The sequence below is a fragment of the Chlorocebus sabaeus genome, chromosome 15 (genome assembly GCF_047675955.1).
Source record: "Chlorocebus sabaeus isolate Y175 chromosome 15, mChlSab1.0.hap1, whole genome shotgun sequence".
NCBI classification, from domain to species: Eukaryota; Metazoa; Chordata; class Mammalia; order Primates; family Cercopithecidae; genus Chlorocebus; species Chlorocebus sabaeus.
The window spans coordinates 72,605,853-72,620,909 of record NC_132918.1 but is presented as its reverse complement, the minus strand read 5'-3'; the positions used below and the strand labels follow the sequence as shown (position 1 = coordinate 72,620,909).

Here is a 15,057-nt window from a genome sequence, read left to right as displayed (position 1 = left end):
TCATATCATGGAGAACATCTTTCAAATTCTTTATGAGGTTCCAGGGTTGAAAAGCCACAGAAGGCTTTCATGGGAAGCACCTTAGGCACTGGACCTTGGCCCAGCCATGTAATGAGAAGGTCAGCATGACTGGGAGGGAGTGAACAAGGGGCAATGGAAAGACATGAGGCCAGAGGTGTAATGGGGAGGCCAGGCCCTGGAGGGCCTGTGAGTCATGGTATGGACTTTGGTTTTTATTCTGAACGAGATGTGGTCTGTTGGAGGATTTGGGCTGAGGTTTGACATGAATGGACTTGTGTTTGTAAAGAATCATCTTAGCAGATGTGAGAGAGTAAAGGAAGGGGCAAAGTTGGAAGCAAAGATGCCAGATAGGAGGCTTTTGCAATGGCTCAAGCAAAAGATGATGGTGGCCTGAGCCCGGGGGTGGTGAAGGAGATAGTGAGAAGTGGATAGGTTGTGGAGACAGATATTTTAAAGGTAGAGCAGACAGGATTTGTGGAGGAATTGGCAAAGAATGTGAGGGAAATAGAGGAGGCAAGAAAACACCAAGGGTTTCTGTCTGGTCACCTAGATGACTGGAAGGATCAGGCTTGAGGGGGTGTTCATGAAGTCAGTTTCAGACATGCTAACTATCAAACTGAGATTCAGGAAGCCATGGGTTTTAGTTTCAGTCTGGGCTCTGTTGCTTCAACTTTTTGGGTACAAGTATCCTCAACAACTGATGTGAAATGTACCTTGCATTGTGCACATTCAATGACCTATGAAGCAACATTGGGAGCTGACTGAAAAGCTTTAACATTTGACTGCATTTGCTACTAGCTATAACTGGATGTGGGACAGCTGAGCGACAGAACAGAAATTGTTCACAGTGGTCCAGCAGGGTCAGGACGGGATGTGGGCGTCACCAAAGAGCATAGACTATCCCTACCCCGACTTCCTCCTTCCAAGCTAGCCTCAGCTTCTGAGCTCATAGAGGCATGTCAGTGGAGGGATTCTGTCTTGACTGATGTGTTTCCTTAGGTTTAAATCTAAGTGAGAGGTGCCTAAAATGAGACCAATATGTGCTTACCTTTACCACACTGATTTAAATCAGAGAACTGGTCATCCATGTGTATTTGAGTAGCTGCTGGGTGCAAGGTCTTGTGACCACCTCTGAATTTGATTAGTGTCTGACTTCTTTCAAAAACATTGCAAAATTGCAATTGTCCTTATTTTAAAGACCTTTGAAGGTTGCAACTAAATCATTCTTTGCTAAAGAAACACACTTTTTGAAAGCCTCTCAAAATGCAGTTGAGTGAATACTTGTAGCATTTGATGACATTGAAGTGATACTTTTAAGTTAAATAGTTCTTTAGAAATCTGATGATGGTATTTTAGATATTGACTGTATTCAATATTTGAAGCAAAAATCCAGGTGTTTTTTTCCCCCTCTGAACAGACCTTTGGCAAATACACCTTCAGTTTCTGCCATGATATGACTTATCCAGTGACTGTGACTTCAATTTCAAAGGGTTCCGCTGAATCTCACTATAGAACTGTAGGGTAATATTGGTGCTTTGCCCAGAATCCTCCTGTTCTCACCCTTTTGGTTTTGGCACCTTCCTGTCCAACAACACTTGCACCACCCACCCTCAGGTTCCTTGAGTCTGCCTTGCCTGCAGGCACAGAGAGCCAGTGGGAGTGTCTGGGAATGTTCCATCAGTCCCTCCTGCAGCTCTTAGCTAATGGCAACAGCTTCAGTAGTATAGAAAAGCCCAGTGCCGTTGCCTCAGTATAGGACAACTCTGAGTGGTAACTTACATTCCAGAGCCCCACTGATTGGGTTAAGAGGAGATTTTGCCTGATTCATACCCTTGCTTGGATTTCTCCTCTTCCCGTTCCTGTTTCTGCCACTCTCTTACTGGTCTCTCCTGAGAGCATGTTTTCAATCATGAATTTGCACACACTAATCTTCATCTCAGGGTCTGCTTCTGGGGAAACTTAATTTAAAAAAACTTTATCCCTGTGTTTCCCAAACTGAGCACCGAAGTGCCCCAAGGCTACAGAGAACTCCCAGGGGGCACTGTGAGCTATTTTCAATTTTCTAAAAAAAAAAACCCAAAACACCCTCAGTGCTCCTCAACATCCATCAGATACAGCATGAACAACTGAAGGCAGTTTGTGATTTCAGTGTTAGGTCATCCTGCCTTCCTTTAGCTGATGGCATATCTTTCAGAAGCTGAGTTTTCAGTGGTTGCTATGATAAAAAAACAAGTACTCTATTATAAAGTCAGGGGGAAGAGAAAACAAGGATGGTGAAGTCCAAACTGATTTCCAGGCTTGGGAAGTTGTTTTGTGTCCACTAATGCACACACTTGCATTAATAAATAAGCGTGGCTATGAAAATAATCTTTTGATGTAATGTATTATTTTTTTCAAATGGATACCAATTTGTTATGGCATACATTCTTACCAAGTTGGGCCTACCTAAATTTTGGAACACTTTGCTCTTTCTTTTGATCTTAGGGTACTATGAAATATTACTGAGTGAGTAAGGGTGGTGGCATAAACCAAATAAGTTTGGGGGGCCTCTCCTCCACACTGAAAAAGATGGTTTAAATGTGTTTTGAATTAAAATGGGTGAAGTGTTCAAGTACCAAATAACAGTCCCCAGTGCAAATAAACTAAGTGCTTTGTGTGTTCTTTATACTCCTTCATAGCCTTGTATTTTTATGAATTGTCACACTGGGGTTTTAAACGTGAACATGTTCTCTTGTTTTCTTATTTCAGAGAGTGGGTTAATCGAGCCCCATCTATTCATTTTCTGAGAGTGTTAATCTGTCTGAGGCTACTAATGAGGGATCCATGTTATCAGGTTGGTTGGAAAAAAATATATATATTTTTTACTTGTTATAAAGTTGTAATAAAAGGCTGGTGGGCTTTTCTTTGAAGTAGTCCATGTTTACTTTTTGTTTTCTCTCTCACAACTCAATAGCTTCCATATATGGGGAATGTCTCATCTACTACTTAAAAAGATTTGGGAGGAGCACTTTAATGGGGACAAAAAATTTGTATATTTCTGTTATATTACTTATGGGGTTAAGTGGATTGAACTTTTTGGTCTATGTTGTCTTTGCTACCTGGCATTTTAAAACATTTACCGTTCAAGGAGGTATACGCTTGGCCACAGCTTCAAACATGTTCAAGGCCAAGCAGCTCCCTAGGTCTAAGTCAGCAGTGGTGAGTGGTGCCCTCTCATGTGGCTGAGAAGCAGCTGGTGGAGCTTTATTAGCTGTCCAAGGTCAATTCCTTCCCAACGTCTAGAGTCAGATTTGAGTTAGAGGGGAGCAAGGAGCCTCCCACTTTCCCAGAGGAGGGCGCTGAGGTCAAGAATCTTTTCCTGGTTGGGCGTGGTGCTTCACACATGAACCACCATGCCTGGCCTCTGAGTTTAGTGCCTCTCAGGCTTTAATGTGCATGGGAATCACCTGGACATCTTGTACATGCAGAATCTGATTCAGTAGGTATAAACAAGATTCTTCATTTCCAACAAGTTTCCCAGGGATGCTATTGCTACTAGTTCATGGCCCATACTTTGAGTAGCAAAGACATAGTGCTTTAGCTGTGAGGCTCTAAAGAAAAGCTTACTTAACACTTTTTTTTTTTTTAACCAAAAAAGTATCTCCTTTTATGCCCTGTCCTCATAAGCTACTAGGAAGCTCACACCTTTAATTTTGAACTCGATGTTATTGATGAATTATTATTTGAGTCAGCATATGTTTCCTTTAAGTGACAAGTTTGGAAAAGTAACCATCCTCTGTTTTACAGGGAAGCCCAATGCCATCCCGGTGGGAGCTATCTTATTTTCTCTTTGTTGTTTGAAATATTTGCGTTATCCTGTAACTCTACCTTCCTCATATTTCAGAAGTAACCATCTTTTCCATACTCGGCATTTGAGAAAGTATTTTGGTACCAACCAGCCACAGAGCCTACTCTGATTGGACTCTTCTGGGATTCATGGGCACTACACATCTTTCCATTAGAAGAATAGTCTTCTTCCTCATACTGTGTTCTAAACTGGCCTTGTGCTATTATAATTTAGTTAACCACAGCCCTTTGGATTTGTGAGCCAGAGCATTCTTGAAATGGCTTTCTGTCCTTGTTGCTCACAGTTTTCTGGGTAGGTAAGCATCCTTATTTTCCTGTGACCAACCATACAGAGCTGTGTGTTCCACGCATTTCTGAGCTGCTTTTTGCAATTCTGTTTGGGTCATGTATAAATGAGCATGGGTCATACGTTTCCTTTTGCCTGGATCAGTCTTATGTGCTCACTGTTCCCACTTAATTATTCATAGCACCCTCTTTTATTCCCCAATGTGTCTCAGTTTAGATGAAAACATTCTATGTATAATATTAATAAAGTTTTCCAGGAGGAAGGTTTGGTTAATCTGAGTTGAACTAGCAAATATTTGTCCTAGAGATGTTCTGTTTGTTCAGAAAAACTGTTGATAAGAGTATCTTACTCTGCTAATCTTCCATCTAAAGTTCTGCCTTTCTTAGTCTCGTTCTGGGTAGATTGAACAGGGTTGATTGTACTGCCCTCTGAAGGAAAAAATTCAGAGACGACTTTGTTTATGAGATTTTGTGACCAAGACACATATTAAACGAATATTGTCCTGCTGGCCAGCTTTTCCATAGAAGGGAATTATCTCCGAGTCTGTCCTCCCTGGCACTCTTTCCATGCAGAAGACCACGTGCTCAGGCAGTTGTTCAACATCTTGAGGTGCCAAGAATTGTTGGCTGAAGTCACAAAGCTATGCTGGGGTTTACTATGACTTGTGACTTACGCCAGTGACTGTCGGCATGCCTTTTTCTTGGGTATCTGTTCCTTTCCTCTCTTGTTTGGTCAGTACTGCAGGGTCCATAGCAGCTCTTCCAAACCATCTTCACTTTTCTCACCCAAACCCTCTCCTACCCCATGATTCTCATCAAATTATATCATCCTCTGTTTTACAGGGAAGCCCAAGGCCATCCCAGTGGGAACTATCTCATTTTCTCTTTGTTGTTTGAAATATTTGGGTTATCCTGCAACTCTACTTCCCTCATATTTCAGAAGTAATATTCCTTCTCCTGGCCAAGGCTTACTCTTCTGCCTGTTCTCGCTCTATTTTTCCTTACCATAAAAATGTCCTTCTCTTGACCCAGCTATTCCTTCAAGTCCTTCTCCTACTTTCATACTCTATTTCTTGAAAGGTCAGGCTATGTATCCTGAATCCAGTTCCTTTCCACCAGGACTGATGTATTGCATAACTTGCACATTGAATTCTATGTACAAGGTTCTCTCTGGAAGCCATTTGAATAGACCACACTGGGCCATGCTGCAGTCCTCATTCCTTGACTTAGAGGTTGCAAACTGGTAGCTTGTAGATTGGATCTTTCCTGCCAGTACAGAGTTTCCATTATATGTTTAGTGAATGTTCCAACCAGGAAAGACTGGAAGGAATGACAGAGAAGCCATTTTGAAGATATAATTGTTTAGAGTTTTTCAGAATTAAAGGAAGACACGTACTGAGATTTCAGTTGCAGCTGGAGTCCCAAGCAGGATAAAGATAAGCGTTCACCTGGATTCATTATAGTGAAGCTGTAGTACATCGCTTATCAAAGATAAAGAGAAAACCTTAAAAGATCCCGAACTGCAATTATGTTAGAAACAATAATAAAAAGTAGTTGGATTGAGTAGTCTTCTCTCAGCCCTTACATTCTCCAACCTGTTTATAGCAGCAGGTACACTTTACCATGTTTTCTATTTGCCTGTACTGATCCTGAGAACCTCTAGCTTTTATTCAGCATTTTTTGAGTATTATTTACACGTTCCTCTTCTTCACCTTGTCTTCCTAAATAACCTTCCCCAAAGTTTTTTTTCTTTATTGTCTTCTCCCATATCTTCCAAGCTCTTGGCTTCAACTATCTTTTTGTTGTTGTTGTTTGTTCACAAGTTCATATCTTCAGCCTCAAACTTTCCCCTTTAAGTCCCAAGTTTCCAGAGACACAGAGACACATGTTAGACAACCACCTCGATGACACAGTAGCACAGTGGTTCTCAAAATGTGGCCCGTGTACTGTTTACAGGTCTCTGAAACCCTTTCAGGGGTTCCACAAGATCGAAGCTATCTTCAACATGATGCTAAATTATTCCAAATGATGTTATTTGTCTTTTCACTCTCTGTCTTACATCTGTGCAGTGGAATTTTCCCTAAGCTACACAACATCTCGTGACATCATGGCCCTGGGAGCTGATGGAACATGTGTACTTGTGTATTCTTGTGTTTTAAAAATTTCTCACTTTTAATTTCTAATGCAATAAATATAAACAGATACATTCTAACCCATATAAACCAAAGCTCTTTGAGGTTCTCAGTAATTTTTAAGAGCGTAAAGGGGTTTGAGACCAAAACGTTGAGAACGACGATTGTCGCATACTATACTCAATAACTTCATAATGGAGCTCTTCAGTTCTTCCCCTCATCCTTGAACTTTTGGAATCAATTCCTCGTTCTTTTAATGGCACCATATTTTGTCAGACTCAGCATAGAAAACTTTAGAAGTATCTCTTGTATTTCCTTTTTTCTCATCCTCCTACAAATCGAGTATACCAAGCCTTTTAGAAGAGTGTTTACGGTTCCAAACCTAGAAAGATAAGTAAAGGCCAGTCCACAGAGGGGCATTAAAATCATAACCAAAGAATAAACTTTATGGAGCCACTAATGATTTTTGAACAGAGGAGTAAATGGTCATGTCAGTAATTCAGTATTTAAGGTTATGCAGTGTGTTCAGCATTCATTGATTTAGTTGCCACATAGGCCGAGGATGAGAGCACCTAAACGGAAATGACAGTTTGGGCTGTAATAAAAATATATTGGCATAATGTGCTCCATTTTTAAAAACATCCTTTCTACCAGTATTATATTATTGGCTCTATTTTTGTTTTTTAAAAAGGAACAACTCAGGAGGTAAGCTTAGCAAGGACATTGTTCACAGTTTACAGATTGAACTGAAGTTCAGATTAACCAGGGGACTTTCTCCAGGTCAGTAGACTGAGAAATATACAAGCCAGTTTTATGACCCTCTGGCCTGTGACAGGGGAGAGATGCTGAGGGCTAAACAGGCACACAGGGCGCGTTGCTGTAATCTAAGCTTGCAGTCATATTTGCTTTTCAAGTCAGTAACTAGAACTGTTAAGCCCATGTGTATACATACCTTGTAGTCATGGTTTTCTTTAGTTTACACTCTTGAGTTAGTACAGTCCTGTTGGTATAAGGAAAGGAAATGCAAGGAAGACCAGGGTCCGTGAGCAATCTCCTGGCCTTGCTCCACTTTCCATAGGAGCATGGAGGGAAAGTGTTCACTTCATAAATGAAGGTTAAATTCTTGAGTACATAACATAACGACAAAATTCTCTAAGAGGGAGTAAGCGTCTTTCTCATCCCTCTACTTTACAGCAGCACTTCTCAAACTTTATTCCACAGGAGTAATACGTGTCCTGGGAAATGAAGCGTGCTTTGGTTAGGGATGTTTAGAAAAAGCTGCACACTAGTTCTTCTTTTAGAGACTTATAGTGCACAGCAGCTCCAAAGAGTCCTGAGATAGAGAATTTTGTTAAATCTGTTTTGCCTAATTATTTCCCAAACTGATTGAACTATAAAACTCTCTTTTTCTTGCTTTTTTCTCTTTTTCTCCTTTTTTTTTTTTTTTTTTTTTTTTTTTTGGTAGAATGCCTAATTCCATCCACTGCACAAAGTAAAATGACTGTTTCCAGCACATGGTTTGGGAAACATTGACTTAGTCCCATATCATCAAAATTATTGAATAAATTTCTTATCATGGCAAACATTTAAAAATAACATTACCATGACCATTTAAACATCATATTCTTCCTTGGTGTCTTCCCACACCCAAGCTTCAAATGAATCTCCTTCATGTGAACAACTCCCAGATTTTGATCTTTTGCCCTCACTTCACTTTCTGTGGCCTGTTGTATTTTTTTTCACCTGGGCCTCCTATCAGCCCTGCAGCACGTCCAAAATAGAGTGCTCTCCTCTATCCCAGTCTATTCCTTTCTCTTTCCCTATGTTAGTTAATTATGACATTGTTCCCAGCCACTCCCACTCAAGTAGACTGATGTCTTCAACTTTGCTTCTTTTCTTCCAATCTTTCTTCATGTTCGATTGATCACATCGCTTCAAATACTACACCTTTCTCTCCATTCTTATTCCTGTTGTCACTGACCCCAACTGAGCTCCCAGTTTATAGCCTCCCCATCTCTAGTTCATTTTATGACTAGAAGGAAGGAAGTCCCTACAGCTAATTCTGGCCAGTCCCTTGCTCACATATTTTCACTGGGTATCATGGTCTACCTGAAAACGTTCAAATTCAGGCACACATCTACATCCTCCCACAGTGGGAATCCACCCTAATTTTCTAACATTTTTTCCCAATAATGCCCTCCATGGAGTTATGGAACTGCTTCTCTCAGAGTTACAGCATGTCTTGATGTTTTGTCTGCACAATTTCTATTCACCTTTGAGCCTCCTGTTCTCTTTGCTGGAATCTCCTTTATTTTCACCTGTTCCCGATCTTTACTCACCAAATCCATCCATCCTTCCAGTCCCCATTTGGAGACCACTAGCCACATGAGGTGTCTCTTAGTCCTTTCAGCAGGAAGGAGGTGTCTCTATTCTGACCCCTTATAACTGCGTGTATAATTTACTTTTAACACTTACCTCATTCTGTCTTAAGTTCCAGTTGTTTGTATACCCACCTTATGCTTGCTTACAGCTCAGCAAAGGGCACCCCTGCCATCTACATATTTGTGGCTCCTTCAGAGCCTAACTCAGGGATTTTACGTCGGTGGAATGAAAAAAAAAATGTTTGTTGAATAAATATAACTGGTTTTAAATGTTATTTTAATTTTTATGTGTATGAAACCTCCTACCACAAATAGAGATCATATGAACAATATTCTCGTGCTCTTTAATTATAGCTCTTCTAGAGTGAATAGCATTGATGAGGCTTCAAATTAATAGGTAGTCACAGAATTTTTTTTGTTTTTTTTTGTTTTTTTTGAGACGGAGCCTATATCTGTCGTCCAGGCTGGAGTGCAGTGGTGCGATCTCAACTCACTGCAATCTCTGCCTCCCGGGTTCACTCCATTCTCCTGCCGAGTAGCTGGGACTACAGGCGCCTGCCACCACGCCCGGCTAATTTTTTGTGTTTTTGGTAGAGACGGGGTTTCACCGGGTTAGCCAGGATGGTCTCGATCTCCTGATCTCATGATTCACCCGCCTCGGCCTCCCAAAGTGCTGGGATTACAGGCGTGAGCCACTGCGCCCGGCCCACAGAACTATTTTTATTTAAGTTCTAAATGTTCTTTTAAAATTTAATTTAGATGTAAGCATGTTTAGTATTTCCAAGTTCACTTTACACAGACTATGAAAACCTTGACCCAGGAGGCCTTGAGAGAAAAAGGCGCCTGTGGCTTTTCGCAGTCTGCCCACCCGCTGGCTTCATGGCAGAAGTAGACTGTTCTCCCCCACGCTCGTGTACTCGTCCCTGTGCACTTCCCAGAACTGAAATTATGGCTCTTGTTTACGTTTCAAATAACTTCCTTGTGTGCATGTTGTGTAAGAAGAGAGATGTCAATACAGATGTAATGAAGCAGGTTAAAGCCACCTGAGAATATTTGTCTATAGATAAATGACAATGTGGCTAACCTGAGAGCACTTACTATTAGTAGATCTCCAGGCTGGTCCATTTCACAATTTAAAGTCCTGTATCAGGAGACGTTGTCAAACATTATCTCTACATTTCTTTAGAGCATGGGTCTAATAAGATCATTCATCTAATAATTTTGAGAAGCTCTTTCTCTCCTAGAGCAATGCTTCTCAAACTGTACTGTACGTGCGTATGAGCTGGAGATCTCGTTGAAACTGAGTGCGAGCAGGTCTGGGGTGGGTGCAGGATTCTGCATTTCTGTTCAGCTCCCAGGTGCTGCGGGTGCTGCTGGTTCATGGACCACACTAGGCGGAGACCTAGCGGAGGGTTCTTGGAGTTTGGTGATGCTGTTCTCATCCAGGTTCGCCAGTTATGCAAAATGGTTTTCTTTCTGTGTCTTGGTTTACCTCATCAGTAACATGAGAATATTGAATGAAATGGTGTCTAATGGCTCTTCTGAACTCGAACATTTTAGGATGACACAGGAGGAGGTAAGAAGAATGAGGGGACAGGCTGCGGTTCTGAGCACCGATTCATTCTCTTAATCTCAACCCAACTTTCATATTTATTAGTAGTTTATTTTAAAGGTAGTATGAATGACATACCATACGTTTTCCATATTTATATTAGAATGTAGACCTTCACAAAATAATTTTAAATATGGCAACTTAGTAAATAAATTGCAAGTAAAATATACTTCCCCCTCTACCCTCATCATTTACATGTGTTTTGTTGCTTTTATTTTATTAGGAAATCCTCCATGGCTTGGGTGGGATTGAAAACCTAGCTCAGGTAAGATTCCTGTTGTGGTGGCTGGTCTCGCCTTCTCAGTTTGTGCCTGCTCTGAGCAAGAGTTAAAAGGGTGTGTGGCTTTCCTGTGTTGTGCTGTCCGCCCCAGAGAGGGACAGGTGGGGTTAAGTGTGAGTGTGAGGCATGATACTCACAGAGCAGGGAGGAACCCACGACATTTTGTTCTGGCTGACTGGGCTCACTTTGCTCAGCCTGTTGAAATGAGAAGGTGCTATAAAGGGTCACATGTCTTTAGCTAGTAATAATAAGAAATAGGCAGCCGGGTGCGGTGGCTCACACCTGTAATCCTAGCATTCTGGGAGGCTGAGATGGGTGGATCACCTGAGATCAGGAGTTTGAGACCAGCCTGGCCAACATGGTGAAACCCCATCTCTACTAAAAATATAAAAGTTAGCCAGGCACGGTGGCGGGTGCCTATAATCCCAGCTACTCAGGAGGCTGAGGCAGGAGAAATGCTTGAACCTAGGGGGGCGGAGGTTGCAGTGAGCTGAGGTTGCACCATTGCACTCCAGCCTGGGCAAAAGAATGAAACTCCATCTAACAACAACAACAAAAGGGGCGATGGCTGGAAGGCTCAAGCCTTTAGCATTGTATATACCATATGGTGGGAGGAAAAGAAGTATGTATATATATGTATATATATTTGAGACGGTGTCTTACTGTGTTGCCTAGGCTGATCTCAAAATGCTGGGCCCAAGCAATCCTCCTGCTTCAGCCTCCTGAGTAGCTGGGATTACAGGTGTGTGCCACTGGGCCTGGCAAGATAATAACCTGATTATGAAGATGTTCAAAACTTTTTCACACAAGAAAACGATTACTGTGCTCAATAAAATACTAATAAATCGATGACAAAGAAAGGAAGGATCTTGACCTTATTTATTTTTCTGCTTTGCTACCTACTGGGGGAGGGTAAGCAAGTGAATATATATACTGAGCAACTCAGAGGCTTGCATTTATTAATACAATAAAACAAAATTTCTTTCTTTCTTTTTTTTTTTGAGACAGAGTCTCACTCTGTCACCCAGGCTGGAGTGCAGTGGTGCGATGTCGGCTCACTGCAACCTCTGCCTCCTGTGTTCAAGTGATTCTCGTGCCTCAGCCTCCCAAGTAGCTGAGATTACAGGCATGCTCCACCATGCCCGAATCATTTTTTTTTTTTTTTTTTTTTTGTATTTTTAGTAGAGACAGGGTTACACCATGTTGGCCAGGTTGGAATAAAACAAAATTTCTGATCATGTTTTTGAGTTGGAACAGGCTAGTCTCCTAAAACCTGTATAATGTTTACAGAGAGAATGATTTTCATAATAAACATGTGGCCCTGCAAACTCATTCTGAATAATTAATGGAAGATTACGTTTGTGGCAATTTAACATTAAATCTACTTTATTTTATTATATTCTTAGAAAATTGATTCTTTTTTTTTTCAAGAACCTTTTTAAATTGACTAGAGGTTTACCTCATTTAATAACATAATATTTCATAAGATTATATTACAAAGCATCTTCTTATCCATTTTAACTTCTTTTATAATATTAGAAATTACCTGTTTCCCTGAGCCTGTTTCTTATTATAATCAATTATCCACAGTGAGAATTATCAGACTACTCAGTACTCATTTTATTCTGATTATTGCTAACTGCATGTATGCTGGTTAGACATATATTCAGAGATTATAAAATATAATGTCAATAAAATATATACAATGTATTATAAAAAATTCTCCTAAAAAGATACATTGAAGAATAAACATTCTATATACTATATATTATGTATCTTATATGTATCTCGTATTTGGATACTAAATTACACCACAAACTTACCTAGTGAAGAGTCATTTTGAGACTTTGGAGAGTTTATAGAGTCTTGAGATGGTCTTTCCCTCAACTTCATAGCATGCAAGAGAAGTCAAAGAATCTAGAAACCCAGCCACCTTTTGCGCTTGAGTGGTAACAGTCCCAGAAGGAGCATGAGTATTATTTGATGAATCTGTTGTGCCACCTACAGTTTATTTTAAGAACTGCAGCATCTTGTTCCTTGCTTCCTTGGCGTGCTTTTGGTGTCCTCCTCACTGGCTTGTTGGTTTGGTCCTTCATGCAGTACATGGAGATTGTAGCCAGTGAGTACCTCAGCTATGGAGAAGAGCAGCACACTGTGGACAAGCTGGTCAACATGACATGTAAGTGTTGTTGTGGGGACACAGCCAGTTTTGTGGACTTGCTAGAAAAGCAGTATGGTGTTTGCAGTAGGAAACAAGGATACTTTAAATATTTATTAATGTTTCCACACACAGCTCAGGTGCTGAGCATCCTGGCCAATTGTTATATTTAGTGGTAACATACAGCCAGAAGGAAGATGTTTAGATTACAACCCTTACCTTGAAAAGCACAATTTATTTAATGCAGGAGAGGCTTCCATAAAAGCAAATTTTGGTAAAACACATTTTTGCCTCTTTTTATTTCTGTTAAAATGTCAGAGACTATCCAGTTTTTTTTTTTTTTCTATAAAATTGGGTTAATCATGATACCTACCTCATAGAATCTGAAGCATCCAGAGCATGAAAAAAAAAAAACAACAAACCTTATCTGATGCTGTGAATGTGAAAACGTTGGGCTGTGAGTGTGAGGTAGTCCTTAGTCACTCAATCTTCTCCCGTTGGAGGCTCTTCCCCGCCCTGCTGTCCTGCACTCCAGCTTTGATGAGCCACAGATGTCCTGCCGTGTGGGAGGCCAGTCCGTTTTCTTTGTGTGAATCGACTGGCTGTCCGTATCTTCCTGTGGGGCAGCACAGTGGTTCTCAGATCTGGGGAGAGAAGAGTTTATGGCAAGCCCTGAGCACCAGGAATTCTCTTTGAGGATGACTGTTTTCCTCAGCTGAGGAAACTAGCAGGTTCCTCTCATTTGCTGGCCTTCCCTCTCTTCTTTATAAGTTGAAATCTTTGCAGAGAGGACCTTTGAAGAACAGGCCTCACTTTGAACTGGTAGTGTTAAGAAACTTGTTCAAATTTAAGTGGAAAGAGAGGTTTGCCTTTTTTGGTATTTTTATATTTCACTATTATAACAACATTACAAAATAAATAACAGTGGAGCTTGAGGAGTAATTCTTGGGGTAAAAAAGTAGCCATGCTGCTCCTGCGTCTGTTGTTCCTTTCGTGCTGTCTGTATTCCCTTTGCCCTTTCTCTGCCTACCGATATGTACTGCAGATCTGTGCTCCCGGTAGTACTCCCCCGTTAATCTCCGCATGCCTCTTTGCGCTCTTTCTTTCCTTTATAGATATCTTTCAAAAACTTGCTGCAGTCAAAGATCAAAGAGAATGGGTCACCACAAGTGGAGCCCACAAGGTGAGTGGCCCCCAAAAGAGTTAATGGTTCAGCTCCCTATGGCAATCATTCACATTTGGGAAGTTCAGAGCCTTTGCAGTTAAGTTATGTGTAATTAGAATCCAGAAACCTGGCAGCCTGGCCTAAAATTGTGAATCTTTGTCAACCCTTTTATATTCTTTGCCAGCGTTTCGAGTTAATAGAGATATAATAAATACATGTTTTCTGGAACTCCTTTCCTTTTTTTCTATGCCATGTAATACCAACTAGGTTTATTGCTTAAATATTACTTGAAAATCCCTGGCTATGTATAAACTCACCCTAGGTGTGTGTTTATAAATAAGTCAACAAAAATAAAATTGTGCATATGTATACATATAAATTCCATATGGCATGTGGGGCTATAGTAGTTTGAACCACATGTGATTGCCACTGTAGGTCAAAACAGACTGTATTTATAGCAAAACTGTTTAGATTGTAACCATGTGGAGCCAAGTTTCAGTAACCTGTTGAGTTTCATATCCCAGGAAGCCACTTTCTAGTGTATATGGGAGTAAGATTGCCTAAAATGTGTTAACACATGCCGCTCATGGTCTAGAGGATGATTCTAGGTGATACACAGGTCAGCGTTTTTTGTTTCCATAGCCATCTATTTCACAGATATTATTGCTTACAATTGGAAAATTGTTTTGAGCTAACATTAAAGGTGTTAATTGAATATGGCAAAAATTGTGAAAGTAATATGTAATGGATTGAAATTTGGGAAACATTAGAAGACAGAGATAAAAGAGAGAAGAAAAAGAGGAAGGGATCAGATGAACAAAGATAATGGTAACTTTATTAAGATAAAATGAAATCATAAAGGCAAAAAATCCATATACTGGAAACATAAAGATTATCTTTGCAGCCGTTGCACAGGTTGCAGCTCTGACCTGGGACATTTTGGGAGGCACTTTTCAGGGGCACTCTGCATTCTGAAAATGTAGAGAATTTTCCAAGTAAGAAAACTTGCCTTCACAAGAATTCAGGGAAAGCCACTGACAAAATACAGACTTCCAGCTAAGTCATATTATTTAGGATGATGCTTGGGAGCATCAATGGTGCACCTTCAACATCGATTAGAAATCTGAGAGACAAATGGAATGCTCGATAGTATTCATATCTTCTTCAGTTTGGCAAA

The 15,057-nt window shown here is 40.5% G+C and overlaps 1 protein-coding gene across 9 annotated transcripts in view; it reads left to right on the top strand.

Moving 5' to 3' along the window:
* The window catches only part of NEK10 (NIMA related kinase 10), a 266,215-nt gene that overhangs the window by 48,822 nt on the left and 202,336 nt on the right, over positions 1-15,057 (top strand). For all 9 annotated transcript variants that reach the window (XM_073023648.1, XM_073023647.1, XM_038002934.2 and 6 more), the window contains 4 exons: positions 2,770-2,854; positions 10,501-10,542; positions 12,658-12,736; positions 13,831-13,898. In XM_073023648.1, the coding sequence (XP_072879749.1) occupies positions 2,770-2,854; positions 10,501-10,542; positions 12,658-12,736; positions 13,831-13,898 (274 nt within the window). The remainder of the gene's footprint in view (positions 1-2,769; positions 2,855-10,500; positions 10,543-12,657; positions 12,737-13,830; positions 13,899-15,057) is intronic.